Source organism: Serinus canaria, chromosome 21 (genome assembly GCF_022539315.1).
Source record: "Serinus canaria isolate serCan28SL12 chromosome 21, serCan2020, whole genome shotgun sequence".
In the NCBI taxonomy this organism is placed as follows: domain Eukaryota; kingdom Metazoa; phylum Chordata; class Aves; order Passeriformes; family Fringillidae; genus Serinus; species Serinus canaria.
Window position 1 is genome coordinate 4,289,568 of NC_066334.1, and position 20,241 is coordinate 4,309,808.

At 60.1% G+C, this 20,241-nt stretch overlaps 1 protein-coding gene across 2 annotated transcripts; it reads right to left on the reverse strand.

Annotated features, from left to right (window-relative positions):
- Positions 1-1,655: 1,655 nt before the first annotated feature.
- KCNAB2 (potassium voltage-gated channel subfamily A regulatory beta subunit 2) lies at positions 1,656-20,073 on the reverse strand. 2 transcript variants are annotated; one of them, XM_030232506.2, is made up of 16 exons: positions 20,028-20,073; positions 14,542-14,660; positions 14,129-14,170; positions 6,320-6,363; positions 5,912-5,949; positions 5,659-5,738; positions 5,163-5,207; positions 4,954-4,998; positions 4,828-4,871; positions 4,617-4,703; positions 3,388-3,473; positions 3,061-3,181; positions 2,840-2,934; positions 2,529-2,649; positions 2,350-2,438; positions 1,656-2,050 (listed from the first exon to the last, which is right to left on the reverse strand). In XM_030232506.2, exons 2-16 carry the CDS (start codon positions 14,616-14,618, stop codon positions 1,961-1,963), a joined length of 1,104 nt encoding a protein of 367 aa, XP_030088366.1. In that variant the 5' UTR covers positions 14,619-14,660; positions 20,028-20,073; the 3' UTR covers positions 1,656-1,960. The 2 variants fall into 2 exon arrangements, with proteins under 2 accessions (XP_030088366.1, XP_030088367.1); XM_030232507.2 differs by lacking the exon at positions 14,129-14,170.
- Positions 20,074-20,241: the final 168 nt, after the last annotated feature.

Sequence of the window (20,241 nt, forward strand, 5' to 3'; positions counted from 1 at the left end):
TATTGATCTTTGTGTATGTGTTCACAGACACACATGTATTTGTAATTTTCATATATTTATACATAAGTTAGATACAGGTAAAGGTGTAATAGCTGTCCTAGACAGAGATAGTATATGTGTGTGTATATTCACAGACACATATGTTTTTGTTATTTCACAGATATATATCTGAATGTATATCTTCCTGTTTGCACACAAACATTGATGTCGCTCTGCAGACAGAGGTACATGTATAGGTAAAGCTGTAGAGGTTTAGCTGCAGGTAAATCCATGTACCTAAAGGTGTAGGGTGTGAATGTGGCAGGTGTGCAGACTGACTCTCAACCAAATACAGAGGGGAGCTCTGGTGTCATGAGTGGATCAGAACAGACCCCCTCTCTCTGTGTTTGTACACATGAACATTTATAGTGGGGCTGTAGGTGCAGCCCCGGCCACACAGCAGATAAACACACACACAGTGTGGAGTTCTCACAGTGTGCAGAACTCACACACAGTGTACAGAGCTCACACACTGCACAAAGCTGAGGGTCTGCACATACATTTAAAATTTTTATACCTATGTGTGCAGAGATAGAAGAAACTGTGTATAAATACATGTGGATATGGATACATATATATAGATATGGGCAAAATGTTTGTTGTGCACAGAGTACACAGAGAGCTAAAAAGAGATAGATACATGTAGCTATATTGTTCTCCTTATAGCTTTATCTATCATCTATCTCTCTGTATCTATCATACATGTATCCATATTTATAGCTATAGCTAGACAGACAGCTATATATATGTAGCTATAGCTGTATCTAAATTACAAATACCTTTGTTCATGTGTATATATGGCATATGTTTATAGATGTATAGACATGAGTATATAGTTAAAAAGCTGGGTATGGATATAGAGACATCTACACATTTTTCTGTATATACACATCTATCTGCATATACACACATTTAAGAACATATCAGTAATTTTCATGTGTGCATATATCCATACAAACATGGATGCTGCTGTAGCAATATATTTACATGGATATGTATACATCTATATATTACATATATGGATCAACACACAGAACCATGTATGTCTGTATATACACAAGCACACACGTCTACGTGTGTGTATATACATGATATATGTATTTTTCAGAGGTGCGTGTACACATATACATACAGGTATCTATATATTTAAATAGGTATTGATCTCTCAGAGACTGATGTCAGGGACAGAGGTGGAGCTAGAGCTACATCTGTGTCTACATCTGTCTGTGACTCTGTGTGTGTGTGTCTGTAGACACCCCTGTAACAGGTGTACGTGGGTGCATGTGTAGAGCCTTTCAGTAGCTTTGTGCAGATACAACTGAAGGTACCTGTGGGCTGTGTGCACCTCCACAGCTGTCTGCAAATCCACACATCCCCGCGTGTCTGTATGTCCCTGCATCTCCGCCTGTGTCCATGCACACCGATACTTGCACACTTGCCCACACACACTCCCCCAGCCCTGCCCTGTGCTCGGCCAGAGCACCCCATGCTCTTCCTGCAGCAAATTCCCTCCCCCTCACCATCCCACCCACCCCCTTTCCCCGGGAGCAGCAGCTCTCCGGGAACCGCGGTGCCGGTGCCGTGGGAGAGGGCAGAGGCGAGGCCCGGGCGCAGGCTGGGGAACAGCTTCGTGTTGTCGGCCTCGTGGGCGTACAGCACCCGCGTGCACCCCGCGCCCACCGCCAACGTGGAGGCAGGAGCCACTCATGCAACGGGTCCGGCTGCGGGCAGGGCGGCTCGGGGCTCGCCTCCCGCCGGCCGTCCCTGCGCCGCAGAGCCAGGCCGGGCGGCCGCGGCGCCACGTCCGGGGCAGCGCGGGTGGAGCGCTGGCTCTCGGTGCAAACCACACTCTCCACTTTGCTCCAACAAAGCGTAAGCAAGCGAACGGGCGGCGAGGGCTGCGCGGCGTGCTCGGGCGCGCTTAGGATCTGTAGTCCTTCTTGCTGTATGGTTTGTTGCCCAGGATGCTATCGATCTCGTGGACGATGGAAGACGACAGCTTTGGAAGGACCTGTGGGGGATGAGGGCAACGCTGGGCGTTGGGATTGTGACCCTGGTGTGTGCGGGAGGATGCTCACCGCCTCCACCCCACCACGTTTGTGCCAGCTTGCCGGCAGGGTGACCCAGTTAGGGAGAGCCTGAGTCAGGCCCAACCCTGCCCCCTCAGCCCAGCAAAGCCTCATCTTTGCTTCTCGCCTTCATGACAAGCAAAACCTGTCGTGAAGCCGGGTTTACAGCCCTCTTTTCCTGCACAGTGCAGCACTGCAATGAGTGCTGCGGGCAAATGTTGCTCCTGCTGGGAGCACTGACCTGTATTGCTCCAATATTCTCCATCAGCTGGTCGGCATTGGAGGCCCCCAGTAAGACGGAGCTGACACCCTCGTTGCGCAGGCACCAGGCTGGGATAGGAAGGAGAGCAGAGCTTGAGCATGGCCCAGATATCCCTGGTGTCACCCCCAGCTGCCCCCCGCTGTCCCCCATCCTCTTACCAATGGCGAGCTGGGGCAGGGTGCAGCCCAGGCGCTCAGCGATGGCCTGCAGCTCCTTCAGCTTTGCCTGCTGCCGCCGGCCCTCTTCACTCAGGATCTTATCCTTCAGCCACTGGTATCCCTGGGGAGTGGGAAGGGGTGTTGTGAAGGGATCAAGGTGCACCAGCACCTTGCACAGGCAGGGCATCCCCAAATTCCCTGGGTTGTGGCTCCTGGAGTTCCTGTTCCCACAGGGACTTTGCAAGGCCCCTGGCCCTGCTCCCCCATCTCTCTCCCTCCCCGTGTGCCCTCCCAGCCCTGGTGCAGCTCACCTTTAGCGATGCACGGGAGTAGGGGGGGATGCCCCCATCATACTTCCCTGAGACGATGCCACAGGCCAGTGGGGACCAGGTCATGGCTCCAACACCTGGGGACAGAGCAGAACAGGGGGATGACACCACTGCTCCCACCTCCCCCAGCTGTGGCACCTGGCCTCAGCAGCACTGGGCTTGGGAAGCTGTGGGGGGCTGGGGAGGAATCCCCACTGTCATACCTATCTTGTGGAAGAGCTCAGGAAGCTGCACCTCCACCTTTTCCCGCTGGAACATGTGGTACTCGGCCTGCTCGCAGATGGGTGGAATGAGGTTGAACTGCCGGGCCACCGAGTACGCCTCCTGCAGAAGAGCCAGGACCTTCAGTGCCCTGCTGCTCCCCCCGAGCCCCCTGCCCAACCCCCCAGCCAAGTCCTGAGCAGCCACCCCGAAAAATAATTAAGGCTTAAGTGCATCTGCACACGCTTGGCTCCCAACAGCTGCTGTCTAATTGAATCAACGTCAGCAGCATCGCTGGGGCTGCTCTGCCCTGTCCCCTGGGCCCCTACCATGATCTCCATGGAGCTCCAGCGCGAGGTCCCCCAGTACATGGCCATCCCCTGGTTGATGACATGGGTCATGGCTCGCACTGTCTCTGCCGGGAGGGAAGGAGAGAGTGGCAGGTGGGGTTTTAGCAGGGCCTGCACTGGCAGAAGGGGGCTCGCACGGCGCTGATGGCTGGCGAGCATCCCACTGCCCAGTGCTGTGGTGGGAGCTGGGTGCTGTCCAGGGAATGCTTTCAGAAGAGCAGGATGGGGAGAGAGGGAGCAGCCACTTGGGATGTGCCAGGGACCGCAGCCGACCTGACATGCTCACACGGTGCCAGGCTCTCCCTGCATGGACAGCAGCCTGAGGCTTCTGCCAGTGCCCCCATGCCCTGTGGGGTTACCAGCACTGGCAGTGCTGCAGGGGGAGGAACTGATGCACACAGAGACCCACGGAGGGAAGCCTGAACCCTGTGTGAGCTGCTCAGGGGTCTTGGGAGGAGCCAGCCCTGAGCCATGCAGGCTGGGGCCAAGCCAAGTCGTGCTCCTGCAGCCAAAGGCGAGCAGCGGGGAGGGCAACGGGCACGAGGCTCGCCCGGCTGGCACCAGGGCACACACCCCAGCATGCTCATAGCTGCCCTGGTGGGGAGGGACCCTGCTGCAGACCCTGGCATGTGCCAAGGGCACCCCATGGCAGGACCCTAGGGGGTAGGAGCCTCTCTGCTTTTTGTCCTTTAAACTGCAGTACAGTCTGAAGGGCGAGGGGGGTGTCTGTGTTGTGCTGCTGCTGCCTCTGCATCTCATGGCAGGGTTTGCTTGAGAGGGGGGAACAAGGATGGGGGATCACAGAGGAGTGGGGGCTCTGTCCCGGGAGACACCGCTGGGACAGGCAGCGGCTGGCGGGCAGAGTGCGGGCAGGGAGTACCTTCTACGATGAAAGTCCTGGACTTGGAGGAACTAAATGGGTCCCCTGGTGATAAAAGAGAGATTTAGAGAAAGTGGAGTCACCGCTGCTGGGACAGGGGCAGTGACCTGCCACCACACTGCCACCCCGCCCCGCCGCGGCCCGAGAGGGTCCTGGCGCCGGGCAGGAGGTGGCAGAAGTGTGACTGTAGCATGGGCCAACTGTGGTGGCAGAGGAGAGGATTCTGCTTGGGAGGGAAAATGCCCTTGAAACACAAGCCTGGCGCAAACCAACCGCGATGGCGATGAAAGGCAGCGGGGAGGAGCGTGGCACCGTGGCGCGCACCCACCTTCCATCGGCGTGTTGGGGTCGGGCCGGTTGGCAAACACCACGTCCACGTACTCTAGCTGTAGCCGCTCCAGAGATGCCTTCAGACCTGCAGCATGGATGGGCTGTCAGGTGTGCTGAGCCCCATGCTGCCAGCACTGAGGCAGAAGGTGAGGCAGAGCCTGGCACCAGGGCCAGCAGCGCCTCGCAAGTGCCCTCACCCCTATCCCTACCTTCTATGATGTGTTTTCGGGACAGGCCCCTCTCTGTCTCAGCCCTGCAAAAGAAAGGTGGGTGAGAGCCTGGGGTGAGAGCCTGACCCATGCCAGCTGCTCTGCTGGAAGGCGGGTGTTACCTACTTTCCTCCCCAGAAGATTTTGGTGGTGATGACCAGGCTGGACCGTCTGCAGGGAGAAAAAGAGAATCACTGGTGGTGGCACCTGCAAAGCCCTGTGCACCCTGCCTTGGACGGCACACTCCTGCCCAAGGCTGTTCTACCAGCTTTCCCCACCCAGCCCATCAGGAATACAGTGATGGTTTTGCCAAATAGGGATAGCGTCTAGCTTACCTCCACCCTTTCTTCTTGATGATATTTCCCAGCACCACCTCGGCCCTGCAAAGGAAGGGGATATCAGCCATTGGCACCTGGCAGGTGCAGCCATGGGGAGTGGTGACAGCCAGCAGAGATGGCCCCAGACCCCGGGAGAATAAGAGGCAAATGCAGTGGCTGTGGGGACACTGTTTGCCGCTTGGCTGCAGCACCCAGAGCCGAACTGCCTCCAGTGCATGAGCTTACTAATTTTAAGTGAATGCATGGGCACATGCCAATGCCCTGGGTACATTTGTGCTCAGAGGTGCATGGCTGCACCTGCATGATACAGGCCACCACAGGAAGCATGGGACTGCCAGAACCATGACTCCCCCCATGAGCGAGCACTCAGAGGCCCATCCTGGAAGCTGCTTTGCAGCTGGAAAACCTGGGATATTCCCATTGCCACTGTGACTTGGTGGGAGTCGGGGAGTAGGGTGAGACCCCTGCGGTGCTGCCAAAGCAGGGTACCTACTTGCCAGCAGCATAGACTTCTGCCGTGTCGAAGAGATTAATGCCGTTGTCATAAGCTAAAGTCATCAGCTGCTCTGCCATCTGCGAGGAGAGAGCGGGGTCGGTGAGGGGGGTGGCCGAGAGCCGGCGCACGGGCGCGTGCGCACAGCGCTGGTGAGCTCCGGCATGTCGCATGCACTCCGGCCACATCTACGGCTGGGCCGGCCCCGTCCTCTTCCCACTCACCAGGGGAGGGTGAAGGGGTGCAGCCTTACCTCATCTGTGATCTGCCCTCCGAAAGTCACCCATGTTCCTGCAGAGGGGAGAGAGAGGGGTGTGCATGGTGAATGTGGTGAGCAATGAGCGCCGCCACATCAAGCCCCCGGCCACCCACCCTGGCTCCCTCAGCACAGCCCTGGCACGTGGTGGCCACAGCTGGCCCTGCCGCGTGCACTGTGGTGCTCCCAGCACGGCCCAGTCGCTTCCTATCGTGTCAGAAAAAGAAAAAATAATTTGACAATTTCTGGGCCGTGACTCAAAACAGCCGCAGGGCTGAGGAAAACCCTTTCCTTCCCTTTGCAAACATCACCGGGGCAAGCGAGCGCTGCCCTGGCCGGGGAGTGACGGCAGCTGCTGTGGAACTGAGGGGATGCTGAGGGGCTATGGCAAACCCTGGCACTTACCCAGACCCAGGCAGGACACACGCAGCCCAGACTTCCCGAGGTTCCTGGAAGACAGAGACCATTAGGAAAGGTGCCAGAAAGCCCCAAAATGCTGTCTCATGCACCCTGCATGCCACCAAACACACTGGGTGTGAGGACTGGGAGGTGTGGTGGTGTCCCCTGGTCCCCATCCCCACCTGGGATGGTTCCACAATGAGAGTCCCTTTTCAACCGATTAATGAGCCATCCCAGGCTGGGCATCCTGCAGCTTGGTAGTGGCACTGCCTGCACCTGTGCAGTGATGCTGTGCCCGGCAGGGCTATTGGGAGAGCAGTGACCTCATTAAAGCAGCTCCCCATTATGAGGGTGGGGTGTCCAGCTGCCCTGAGAGTGCTGCTGGCACTGGGGAATGAGAGTGGAGAAAGAGAAGCCAGCATGATGGTGGTCAGGACTGAAGCATCCCATACATGGCATGAGTTTTGCCCATTCTCTGCATCGCACAGGGAAGCACAGGGCTTGCACCAGGCGAGGGTGCTCAGGAGTGGAGCAACATCCTGGAGAAATGGAGCACCCCAGAAAATCTGACCGGCACAAGGAACTGGAGAACAGCTTTCGGGAAGGGGGCCAGGCTGGCAGACGCCTTCGCTGTGGTGATGGAGAGCCAGTTACTTGTTAAAAATGACAAAGGCTCAAGAAATGAGCGTTAAAATAAATAAAGTGTAGGTGAGCCGCGGCAGCTCGCCCGCGCGGGTGTCGCATAGCAACCGGAGGCACCGCCACCGCCAGCACCGCCGACACGGGCACCGGCAGCCGGGCAGGGAGTGGCTGCGGCCCAGCCACGGGCAACCGTGGGCTGCACTGAGTCAGGACAGCATCCCTCTGCACTGCCATGCTATTGCCCAGCAGCTGGAGGCACCAGCACTCCCCCTGTCCCATGGTGTGGAGGAGCATTTTGTGGTGCGGAGGTCGTGGTCATGGGACAGCGGTGGCTGAAGCCCCCGTGATCGGGGTTACCATGCGGAGAGGAGAGCACCTGCCTCATCCTGGACATTCCAAGAGCATTGCTGGGGTTCCCCTGGGCAGGGGACCATCGCTGCTTTTGTCTTCCAAACCCAAAAGTGTGTTGACAGGTTGCGCAATAGAGACACTGGCAGACCTTGAGAAGGCCAAGCATTCACCTACACTTCTCATCCCATCCCTATGGCCTTCTTATCCCATCCACTTCCTTGGAGCATCCCCCTGTGCCACTGTCCCTCCAGCAGCCACCAATGGGGACTCCTGAGCTGATCACCCATTGCCTGGAAGAGGGTGCTGAAATACTCCTCCTCTGGATGAGGACATGACTGAGGGCAGGAGCCCTGAGCCCTGAGGATGCCACCGTGCATTGTCCCAGTATTGCTGTTACCACCACACAGGTTTGGAGAGCTGGACAGAAGTGGACCAGCCCCCTCCCCAGTGCCCGGGTAAAGGGATTCAGCCGATTTGGACGATACTGGTGGGTGACAGCCAGGCTCACCCCAGCGCTCTGCTGGCCTTACACACTTTGTTGCCTAATGCTGGCACATCTGGGCTGCAGCGGAGGCACGCAGCTGCTGGCAGCTGGACCATGGCGTGCAGGCTTATCTTGAAGGGGTGGGGGGCGCCCTACCCTGTCCTGGGGTCCATGCTCATCTGGGGAGAGCCCCAGCCCCATGCCCAGGTGCACACTCAGCCTCAGTGGGAGAAGCCCTCAGTGGTCTGCCCCGGAGCCAGGACATGGGGTGTGTGAGCCCTGTGGGTGCTGGCCGGGGGGGCACATGCACACACCACCCCATTTCCAGAACCACCATGGGCAGCCAGAGCCGCTTATGGCTCTGCACTCACTTTGCAGGGCACTGAGTCTCCGGCAGCACTGAAAGGATGCCACGGCAGCCCGGATTAACGCTGCCGTGACTCCCAGACCCCCCCGGCTCGGCAGCCAGCTCGGCTTGGCAGACACTGAGGATGCTACTAATTCTACTCTGAATTTTAGGGTCCCTTCTGCCCCCCCGAAGATTTTACGCGCGGCTGAATCAAAGCTGCCCTGAGGGGACAGGAGCAAAAGCGAGGAAGCGCACAGAGGCGCACGGTCAGCACTTTTAGGGACGAGAAACCGACAGAGCCGGACGCGAACCGGAGATAAGGGGAGTGCGGCGCCCCTGGCCCCCAGACCCCCCTCGCCACCCCGATCGCAATGAAGAACAGGGAAACCCCAGGAGCGCCCGTCTCCTACCGGTATTTCATCCCCGGCTGCTTGACGCTGGAGTCGCTGGAGGAAGGAGCGTTCTGCACCGAGAGCTGCCCCAGGCTGCGGGCCACCATGGCCACCGCGCGGAACTTGCCGCGGGTGCCGAGGCTGGGGCTGCCGGCATTCTGTCGGTTCAGCCGGTCCTCCGCGCTCCGGCTCTTGATGCTGTGCTCGGAGCACACAAAGGAGACCTGCATGCTGCTCCGGCGGGCAGCAGCGCCAGCTGCCTAAATTTAGCCGGCGCCCCGGGCGAGGCGGGGAGCTCCTCCCGCGCGCCGCCAACGTGACGGCGGGGGGCTGCGAGGCGGCGGGCGAGGAGCGCTCCCGTCAGCCCTCCTGCCCTCAATATTTGATGAGCTCAGGAAGCGAGCGAACGGCACGCTCGGGCAGGTGGGGGCAGGAGAGGCAGAGCCGCTGCCGATAGCCTCCGGAGTGGCCGTGGCGGGGCAGGACTCTCCTGCGCCCCGCTGGGCATCCCCCCCGCGGGTACGGCTGCCTGTCCAGCTCCGCTTTGGAGCACAGCGAGGGCAGATTCCCCTGCACGGGTCCGAAACTAAACCCTCTGGCAGCAACGCGTGTGCATCGCCAACCCCACGGCTGGGCGGCAGCGCAGGTGACGACGATGCTGATGGCTCTCCCGCGGCAGAGCCTAGCGTGCTTGCCGAAGTTGTCGCCCTCGGGGCCACAGCCTCAGCAGCACATTCCCACTATTTTTCCCAGTGCAAGCGAAGTCGAGTGAGGCGAATTCCAGCCTAACACCTCCTGCCGAAGCAAGGACACAAGTCAGCCCACTACAGCACCGTCCTGCAGCCAGGGCCACGTGCCGGCTACCAGCACCTGCCGTGCCCCTCAGGATGGAGCAAAATGCAGCCACGGGGCTTGCAGGAAATTATGCACATTTGCCCCAAACCTAATGAAAAATCTTGTAATCTCCTCCGCTTCCCTCTCTCACAAAGCTCCTTAGCTGGTAATCCTGCCGGCACCAGTGCCAGCGCTGGCTCCAGTGCGGGGGGGACCTGGCAGCAGTTGTCAGCCCCCAGAGGATGAGAAACCCCACAAATTTTGGTGGCAGCAGGGACATGCCCAAAGAAGGAGCACCTTTGGGGTGTCTGTGCCAGCTGCTCCCATCAATAAATAATGTCCCCATGAATATTAGATGGGCTCTTGCCACTGTGTAAATGTTACCGCGGTCATTGTGAGCAGAGGGGAACCTGACCCGCGGTGCAGCACGGCACGGCACAGTGCAGCACGGCAGGAGCCGACAGAGCTGCCAGCTCCCGGAGGCTTCACTGCAGCGGGGGACAAGGGGCACCCTTGTATTGTTACTGGAGAACAGCCACTGTCCTCAGCCCTGGTGTCCCCCAAAGCCTGACCAGGCGGTGCTGGGCCCTGCACCCCATTGCATCACCCACAATGCAAGGGGAGAGGTGCGCTAGGCAGGGCAGCCCCATCCCTCTCAGGGGCTGTGGCCACCTCTCCAGCTGCCTGGAGTGCCCTCCTGACAAGGACGTTGGCTGAAATCCTGATACACCTTGCACCAGGACCCACATGCAAAATTAATGATGCACCCGCACTGTGATGCACACCCATCAGTCGGGAGGAGATGCAAACCCATCAGGCAGAGATGTACACCCCTCAGATGGAGATTCACACCCATCAGGTGGAGAAGAACCCCTGTCAGGTGAAGACGAACCCCTTCAGTCAGGCAGAGGTGTACCTGCATCAGATGGAGATTTACACCTCTGAGGCAGAAACAGCTCTTCGGTGGCTGTTTGCTCTAGGTGCCTAATTTTTAAAGCTCACTGGGTGTTTGCATCTGCAAATGCCCAAACAGCAAACAGGAATGTCAAGTGAGAAGCTCAAAGATCACCGAGCAGGAAAGTGCTAACGGCGCTGATCGGCTGCCGCCTCTCCGGCGCTTGCCGTGCCAAGGGCATCGGCTCCTCCCAGCCTCGGCGCGGCACAGGGGAGCCGAGGTGAGCTCAGGTGAGAGCCGTTCTCCTGACGAGGTGTCAAACCAGCACCAAACAGCGTCCCCTGTGTCATTCCCTCACCTCGGCCCTCGCCGCCCTCGCGGCGCTGCCTTACCTGTACTTCATGCCAGTTGCGCGGGCGGTACTGTCGGCCAGGGAGAGCCCGTGCATCCGCAGGAACTCTTCCAGAGTCTTCGCCCGCGCCGCCGCCCGCACATCCCGCAGCCGCCGCAGCTCCAGCCCGTCGGCCGCCCGGGGGGCTGGGGGCAGCCCCCACTCGGGGCTGGGCCGGCTGGCCACGCTGCGCAGGCTCTCACTGTAGGTCATGGAGAGCATCCTGCCACCTGAGCGTGGGCTCTGCCGGCCAGCCACGCCGCCAAACACTCTGTGGTGCTACGGAGAGAGCTGGGAAAGCACAACATGGGCTCCCTCGCCACTCAGGGCACAGCCCTGCCTGCATTACCTTGCCGGAGTGGTGGCACCCACCTTTGCTGGGACATGTGGGGACCCTAGAAAAGCCAGTCTTTCAGCAGAGCAAAGCCTTGGCATGAGAGCTGAAGCACAACAAGAGAAGCAACAGGACAGGGATGCAGCACAGTACATGTCTGAGGCTGCAGTGGTGCCTGCCATAGCTGCACCAGCGTGGCCTGTTCCCAGCTGTGCTGGCTCCCAGCTTGTGCTGGGCTGCACTGGTTTGCATTCCTGCGAGGGATGCAGCATGTTCCCAGGAGCTGGCCGAGGCATGGTGAGCAGCAGCATGAGTACTGCTGGTCAGAATCTGGCACTGTCTGCCAATGGGCAAGGAAAATTGGGATGGGCTCCCTGAAAGGGTGGACATGGCAGAGGGTCTGTGGGCACTGGGTGCTCGCTGTGCCTGCGTCACGCTGCCGCAATGTGCGCCACCAGCCAACACCTTCCCCACCACCGCGGCAGCGACCTCCCAGCCGGTGCGGCTGCCGAAAATAGCCTGCTGCAGGGTGGGCTCCTCACACACCCGAGTCCTGGCTGTCTCTGTGCCTGGGACCTCACTGGTGGTGGCATCCACTCGATTTCTGTGCCTCTCTCTGCAACTTCTCTTGTTTTCAGTGTCTGCAGGAAGCAGAGACTGGGGCCAAAACTGTGGTGTTGGTGCCAGAGTGGCCACTGGGGATGCACTGTGACACATCTACACTGGCATCAGGCTCCAGCCAGGCTCCCACTGGTGGTTTTTTCTTTCCCTGTGAAGCTCGAATTGACAGCTGCAGGAGCCAAAAGTGAAGGGCTCTCCGCCATTGAGGTGTGACCTCCAGAGGAAAGGAGAAGGAAGCCCAGAGGATATGGAATAGCAGCTGGCCAGGTATGACCAAAACTCTGGGGGTCTTCTGTGACATCCGGTGCTGCCAAAGACCACTCCGTGCTCCTCCTGCTCTGTAGCAAGGCCTTGGGAAAGCCGGGAGACATGGAAAGGAAACCTTTCCCTCTGTTGTGGCAAAGCCAAACTGAATCCTGGTCATCAGCCTCTTCCTGCCACACCTCAAAGCTGGAGACTGGACCTGGCACCTCTAGCACCAGCCCTTCTCCATGGATGGTAGTTTTAATTAGGGCAATGCCAGTGGCTCCTGCTGGGTATGGGCACCTGGTGGGATCTCCTTGTTCCCAGTGGAAACTCCTTGCCCTGGTAGGATCCCCTCACCTGACAGCAGCAAGGAGAAACTGAGGTGGCTGCACCACTGCTCTACAGCAGCCAAACAGCTGCAGCAAGCAGAGCTGGGGGTTTGATCTGGGCTGCTCTGAGGAATGGGGTGGGAATCCACCAGCTACCCTATCTTGACACTTCCCTGATTTTCAGCAGGACAGAACTGGATGGCTGAGAGAGCATGGAGGTGGTGGGTGCATTTGTGGCCATTTGATAGCAGAAATCCCAGTGCTCCTGAGATGAGTGGCCGTAGGGCTGCAGGATAAGCTGTGCCATGCCCAAGCAGGAGAGGCTGTTTTATGAGGAAGGAGCAGGGATGGGGGACAGAGTGCAGGCTCTGGGGAATAACAGCACTGTTAGCAGCATCAGGGGCACAACAAGTGGGTGACAGGTAGGGCAGCTCCCCGGAGAGAAATCTGGCCAGCCTGCCTTGCCAAGCTGGGAAACTGGCAGCCACCAGCCTCCCTAAAGCCAGAAAGACCCCAAACTCCAAAAGAAAACCACCTTAAACCATCAAATCCCAAGTCACCCCGCACGGAAAATCTTCCCTGCTGCCCGCAGCGGCTGCCCCATGGCGGTGCCCGTCCCCGCTCATCGCCCACCGCGCCCAGCCCCGCTCGCCACCCGCGCTGCCGGCCCTGACTCACCGCGCCGGGGAAGCTGCTCAGCAGCAGCGCAGCTCTGGGCGGCCGGGCTGCCCCAGGGCAGATATAAGAGCCGCGGTGGCCGCGGTGTTTTGCATTAGGGGAGTGTCGGAGCTTGGCGTCCAAAGCACTTGGCGGCTGCGCCGGGCCCCCAGCGTCCGGCTTCTCGCCGCGCTCCATTAGCCCTATTAGGGGATTTTCTTCCTTGCGAAGGGGAGTTAAATTATTCATGGCGCCTCACTAAAAGCCCGGGGATGTGCCGCAGCTTTATCAACGCTGGCACCGCCCGCCCCTCGCCCTGCGGTGACAGGTCCCCTGTCACCAGCACACAGGGCGGTGGGGACAGCTGGACACTGGGACCATCAGGGAGCGGAGACGGTGCCCTGAGGCAGACACAGCCCTCCTGTGGTCCCCGCGGCAGTGCAGTCAGAGCTCGGTTGTGGCAGGACTGAAAGCAGCCTCCAACAGGAGGGAGCACCGAAACGGAACCGGATGATGAACACAGGTGGCTGCTGCCTGAAGGCTGCCTACAGACGAGCTCCTGCCTGCTGGCCTTGGGAGCCTTTTGCACCAGATGTGTCCAGTGGTTCTGACCAGTTTGGCAGCCAAAACTTGCCCGTGGGACGGACATCGTCAGTGCCACTGAGCCATCCCACTGCCAGCCTGCCTCACCTCCTCTCGTCAGGTCGGGGATGGAGTGGGGGTGCCACGGTTCTGTCGAGGGAAAGTCCTTCACCCCACGGCAGCCAGGCCAGACCCAGCCCCACACCACTGGGCTGCTGTGGCCCTGGGAGAGCTGGAGCAGCTGCTGGCAGAGTGTGTGGGGAAGTGCTGCCCTCTCTTCAGACAGTAAAAGGGTGATGGGGGCGAATGTTGCCTCCTGAACCACTTAATGAGACTGCTCCTAATAACGGACCAGCTGGCTGGTTTCCCAGAGCTGCTCCTGGGAAAAGCTAAGGGCTTCTCCAGGCAAAGCATTGGCATGGGACACTCCCCCCAAGCTGAGCTGAGCCCCACACCCCACAGTGGCTGTTCCCCACAGCCATGTGACCAAACTCTGCTGCTTGGACAGCTAGTGAGAACGGTCCCCTCCCCCAGCCACACCTCGGTCCCCAGGCGATGAGGAGATGCCACACATGTGATGCCCACCCCACACAGAGGGACCCTGGCACACTGGGCAGGGCAGTGCTGTGCCAGCATTATCTGGGCATGGGTAGGAGCCATAGCCACTTGCTGGGGGGATTTTGGGGAGGGGGGGAAGGGCCTGGTTACCTGTAGAACTGGAGCTGGCGCTTGGGGCTCCCGTATCTCGCGCTTCCGACAGCAAAGGGGAGAGAGAAGAAAGATGCCACAAACCCCGTTAGAAAGGAGGAGCAGGAGTGAGCGGCAGAGTCAGGGGCTGTGAGAAGAGCCAGTGGCATCCACCCATGTCACAGCACAGTGGACACTGCAGTAGGCACTGGCACAACCCTGAAAATGCCCCCTATGCCCATAACAGGCACCAAGACCCCAAAATGCTGCTACTGTTACAGTGTGGGGATTTTGTGCTGGAAGCATTTGCACAACGTGTGTTGGGGCAGTTTAGGAGTATCAGAGCAGTTTCAGGGAGCATGGTGGTTCTGGGTTGCCACAGGCTTGGGTTTCAAGCCCCACAGAGTCCCCCCAGCACTGCCCTGCAGCCTTACCTGTAAATCATCCCTGGGGAGCCCGTCTGCCGCAGCGAGAGTCGCGCTGGGGAGTCAGTGGTGGATTCGGGATACATGGAGCCAGCCTGGGCTCCCCGGAGCCACTCGCCGCCTCACCCCTGCCACAGGGGAAGAGGAAAAGAGGAAGAAATGAATTTTTTGGGGCACGCGCATGACGGCACTTCCTGTTGCAGGAGATCTGAGCCAGATGTGGCACTGGCAGTGGTGTGGGCACAGCAGCTCTGCCAGCCTCAGACCCTGGGGCTCATACCCTGACCCACTGATCCCAAAACCATCTTGCCCCAGCCCTGTTCCTCTGACTTCCCAGCTTGGCTGCCCTCTCCAAACTTCTGGAGGTCCTGAGATCTCAAGAAATTGTGAGGAAACTTGGGCCTGAAAAATGAAACATTCTGAGGACCCTGAAGCTGTCCCTGGGGGTCCCTCTGAAAGGGACAAGCTAAGGGGAGGAAACCAGTCTGGCTTTTCCTGCAGCCCACATGTGACTGACTGTGTGCATTGGGGTGGGGCAGCTCCAAGGGAAACGAGGGCTCACCCCCAGGCACCCCTGATCCTCCTTGTCCCTGTCCCCATGGCAGGGGCATTCAGCATGACTCCCTGGGAGCTGTGCTCCTGCAACACTGTCAGCAGTTTCAAGTATCACAGAAAACAATGACACTTTCCTACAGAACTGGGGCTGGGATTTAAATTTATCCCTTCTTTCTTTAGGCCGGTGAGATGCCATCTTTACACTGCAGATCACAAGCTGCTCTCTTTCCCAGATGGGGACTGAGAGCTCTCTGGGCTCCCTCCCGGCTGCCCTGGGCTCAGCAGGAGCATGGCCTTACACAGTGTGCTCATGTCCTGGCACGCATCCCGCCTGCATCCTGCATCCCTCCTGCATCCTGGCACGGCATGCCTGCATCCTGCATCCCGCCTGCATCCTGGCACAGCATGCCTGCATCCTGCATCCCTCCTGCATCCTAGCACAGCATGCCTGCATCCTGCATCCCGCCACGGTGTGCCTGCATATCGCATCCTGCCTGCATCCCAGCAGGGCATGCCTGCATCCCGCATCCACATCCTGCATCCCTCCCGCATCCTGCATCCCTCCGGCATCCCGGCCCGGCGTGCCTGCATCCCGGCGCAGCCCCTGCAGCCCACGCAGCCCAATGGCAGCAGCTGCGGCAGCCGAGCCCATCCCCGCGGAGCCGCCCACCCGCCCACCGCAGCTCCCGGCCGGGCTGCAGCCCCCGGCTCAGATCCCCATCGCCCTCCTCCTGAGCGCTGCAGGAGTGCGTCTCCTTTGGCCACAGCCGCGCTGGAGCCGGAGCCCAGGGAGCCTCAGTAAAGCCGAGTTTAATTCCAGAAGTCAGGAGGGAGCTGCTCTCTCCCGAACACGCTGCACTGACCTGAGCCCGGAGCAGGACCATGCTGAGCCCTACAACCAGGACCCGGCTGAGCCTCCCAAGCCCTTGTGACCCCCTGGCTTCTCCCGGGTGCTGTGAGTGTTGGTTCCACAGCTCCCACAGCTCTCCTGGCAGTGGGCAGCTGCCTGCAGCACCGCCGGGTCAGCAGCAGCCACTGGCTGGGCACTGTCCTGCCCGCTCATGCCAGCTCAACGTCATTAGGGTGGCAAAACAAAGCTGAGGGAAGCTGTCTGTCAGGGGGGACAGTTGGACCCCCGTGTCCCAGCACAGCTCCTTGCTTGCACTGCCACAATCCCAGACTCCTGCATGGCTCAGGACTGGCTGATTCTGTATCCCAAGGGGCTCTGGTGCCCCCAGGAGTGCAGATCTCCACAATTTTCAGCAGAACCTGGTGCCCCTTCTCTGCTGCCTTTCAGCAATGCTACGGGGACCAAGTGCAATGGCTGGCAAGTCTCTGTCAGTGCTAGAGGGACTTTGCTGGCAAGCACAGCAGGACCACGGGCACACGGGCCAGGGCTCTGCACCCTGAGGAGCCAAAGCATACCAGTGTTTGGGACCAATTAATCCCTCTGAGCTAAAGGTACTGCCAAAAGTCCAATCCCCTCTGTGTCAGCAGCTTGGTGCTTCCCTGAGACTGCTCCTGCACATCCAGCTTCCTCATGGCACAACTCAGCTGTGAGTCTGCAACTGCGGGAGTTTCAGCAGTGGCCCGAGAGGGAAGAAAAGTGTTTTCCTCTGCAAGATGCACACAGGAGTCAGGTGAAGGACACCCTCACGATTTGTGCTCCCACTAAGGTCCATTCCCGTCCCTGGCAGCACACTGGGGTACAGGAGTGTGGATGCTGCGACATGGATGTTTTATGGCTGGGAAGCCCTGGGGAGCTGGGGCAGCATGGGGGGGGACTACATCCTGCAGCCTGCCAGACATGCTGCCATGAGAGTAGGAGCGGGTAAAACTGGACACAGAATTAATGCAAATGTAGGGACGAAACTGCTGCTTCTGATGAGTTCAATCCTCCAAGGGTGAAGCCTTGGGACAGGGAGAGCTGGGGGACCCTTGCCCTGAGCACCTCAGCATCCTGCCCAAGTCAGGTGAGTGATGCAGGGATGCAATGTCGCATCTCCCCACGCCAGGTGCCTGTCCCCGTATTTCTCCCCGTTTTCACTGTGTTTGCAGCACAGTGAAATGCCCCCCTCCACACCAGAGGGAAGGTGACTTTAGCTCAATGACTCACGCTGCCCTGCCCCGTCGCCTCGGCACCTCCTGCCGTCACCTCTGTGCTCATGCCCCGTGCTGGTCCCGTGCCCCCCCTCCCCCGGCTGCACCGGCGCCGCAGGGATCCGCAGAGCAGCAGCCCTGCCCCTTCCTTTGGCCCGGGAGCCTCTTTTGCGGCGCAGCATCTCCCAGCCCACCAGGGGCCTCCGACCGCCCGGGTGGGCTCCCGCGCCTTCCCCAGCCCATCATCATCATCATCACGACAACGCGGCAGGCGGGCGCTGGGGACTCAGCTGCGACACGTGAGGTCGCCCGTGACCACCGAAGCTCCGGCACCGGCGCTGCTCAGCTGCCCGAGTCAATGACACAGCCCAAAAGCACACATCGGCCGCGGTTATTCCGGCTTTGCCATCACGTACACCAGAGCCAAAGGAACGGGGTCCATCGGGCTGCCCGCGGGTCCCTGTTGTGTGACACTGACACTGCCAGCTCCCCGCTGTGCCGCGGCCGCCGGCCAGGTACGGCTGAGCCACGGCCGCGGCCCCGCCGGTACCCAGCACCGCACCTACCTGTCTCCGGTGCTCGGACGGAGGGCGATGCGCGGTCGGGAGGCACAAGGAACGAGTCAGACCGCGGGCTCCGCGGGTCTCGGGAAGCGGCGCCGGTGCCGGCGCAGAGCAGCTGCTACAGCCGGCGGCAAACGCAGCGGATGACGGCTCCTACCCCATTCCCGCTCCGTCCCCGGGAAAAGGTGTCTGGCAGAGAGGGAAGCCGAGCCCTCCGCGCCCCGGGATGCGACAGCACCCAAGGATGCTGCAGAGCCGTCCCTGCCGCTCTCACATCCTGACTCGGCAAGTTTGGCTCCGCCGGTGGCTGCAGCCGGCTCCCGATCCCACCGGTGCCTTAACCGTGTCGGCGCCGCAGCCCGGCACCGGTAGCGTGTGGGCGAGTGAGCGGCTGCCACCAGCCGCCCCTGCGCAGCTCAGGCGGGGGAAGGCTCGTCCGGGGCCACGGGGAGCCTGGGCAGGAGCTGCATCATCACTGCCTCAAATCGCGCCGGGTGTGTTTCTCTTAAAATAATCAAATACAGCGTCGGCAGTGATGCTGCAGAGTTGCCTCAAGCACCAGGGTCACCCGGCTGCCGCGTTCTGCCACTGGCCACCCATCCTCCTTGTGCTCATCACGCTTTCTCTGTGCCTTTGGCTTTTTGGCTATCTTGGGCAAAAAAACCAGCCCGGAGCGTGCCACCTCAGTAACTGGAGCAGGCTGGTCCCTGTGGCAGTGCGACTCAGTGATCCCGCAGTGATAACAACACCAATGCAGCTGGATCTAACAGGAAAACTAGAGGCCAAGCCAAAAAGGGGCCGGGGTTTGGGACAGGCTGCTCACGCAGTGGTGCTCTGGCAGCTATAAATTAGGAAAACCTGGTTCCTCTCCCTCAGCCGAGTCCTGTTCAGCTTCATGGCAGCATCTTGGCACTTCCTCTGCCATTTCAGCACAGTCCTGGCAGAGACGGGGCCAATAAGCACACTGCCTGCTCCAAACCATGCTGACACTGACAGGGACCACTCAGCACTGCCAGGCTGCCCACTTTCCATGCCACAAGCACTTCCAGGAACAGCCAGTAACAGGCAGGAAAGGTCATAAACCCCGTCCCATTTGGGGATGCTCCCAGCACCAGCCCATCAGTGGCTTTGCTACCCCCACAGATGGTGGGAGCTATGTGCCAAGTTGATCAGCTCCTGCTCCATGATGAATCTGACCTACAGGCCATGAGCAGGAGGTGACAGCTGGCCCTGCCACCCTCCTCATCAAAACAATAACAGTAATAATGAATAAAACCAGCAGCTCTCTTGAATCTGCCGTTGGCAGCTCCATGTAGAGGCATTTTCTGCTCACCAGCTGGAAAATCACTGCATATATGCAACAGGCCTGGATAGGGGATGTGACAGAGACTGGATACATCTCGCCCAGCCTGCTCTGGCACTCACCCACTGCTGCGCCGTGGCTCCCAGCAATGCCTGGGGAAGAAACCCGTGGTTTTGGGAAGCAGGCTGGGTGCCTTGCCCATATCTGCCAGCAGCACAGACCACGTCTCACCTGGATGAGAGCCTGTGGTGTCTGCGTGAGCAGTCCCATGCCGGCCGTAGGCTGAACAGGCACGGGGCCTGTGGGGATCCCCATCATGAGGAAAGCAGCCCCAAAAGAATGCAGGCTGGTGAGACAGAGGCTAACGAGCTTCAGGCCAGGCAGAATAAATGGTGAGGCAGCAGCATCTGGGCTGCGAGGGGACTGGGGACCCGCCACAGGGCTCTGGTCTCCTTCCATCCGCAGTCCTCCGGTCACCGAGACAAGGAACGGACTGAGAAACGGCAGCAAACTGAAGGGAGCTGAAGGAACCGCGGCGTTTGACTCACTGTGCGCAAATCGGCTCCGGGGAAAATCTAATGTGCCCACCCCCGTGTCACTGGGGCTTTGCCGGCGGCTCACACCCTGTCACCAGGGCTCCTGCCCTGCCGGTGTACGGTGACAGGCCGCAGGCTGCCGGAGCATCACGAACAGCGCTCACCTCGCCTCGCTGCAGGAACGAAGGGACAGCCAACCTCTCCCCGTCCCCGCACAGCCCGGGGTCCCACTGGGCCGAGAGCAGGCGGCGGGGCGAGGGCCCCTCTCTCCGCACCAGGGAGCGTCGGGAGGGGCATGCGGCGGGGTGGCCATGCCCGTAGCCCTGCCCGCGGTCCTGCCCGGTCCCACCGCCCCCGCTATCGCCCGGTGCCGCTGGCCCCGCTGGCCCCGCTGGCCCCGCTGGCCCCGCGCCCCCCGTGCACCCCGCACCCCCGCACCTGCCCCGCGTCCGCCGCTCCCGCCGCTCCGCCGCCCGCCCTCGTGGGGGGCGGCCCCGCCCCGTCGCGCCTGGCCCCGCCCCCCCACCGCCCATTGGCCGCGCCGCCCGCCTCTCGCGCCGCATGCAAATGACGAGGGCGCTGCGCAGTTTCCATTGGCTACAGAGCCGGACGGGCCCAGCGCGAGGACCCGCCCCACGCGGTGCGGCACTAT

Coding starts and splice junctions, on each gene's coding strand:
- KCNAB2 (XM_030232506.2), bottom strand. CDS start 14,618: ATGTATCCCGAATCCACCACTGACTCCCCAGCGCGACTCTCGCTGCGG. Junction 2,650..2,839: donor ACTCCCGTGCATCGCTAAAG/GTGAGCTGCACC, acceptor CCCACTCCCCAG/GGATACCAGTGGCTGAAGGA. Junction 2,051..2,349: donor AGAATATTGGAGCAATACAG/GTCAGTGCTCCC, acceptor CATCCCCCACAG/GTCCTTCCAAAGCTGTCGTC.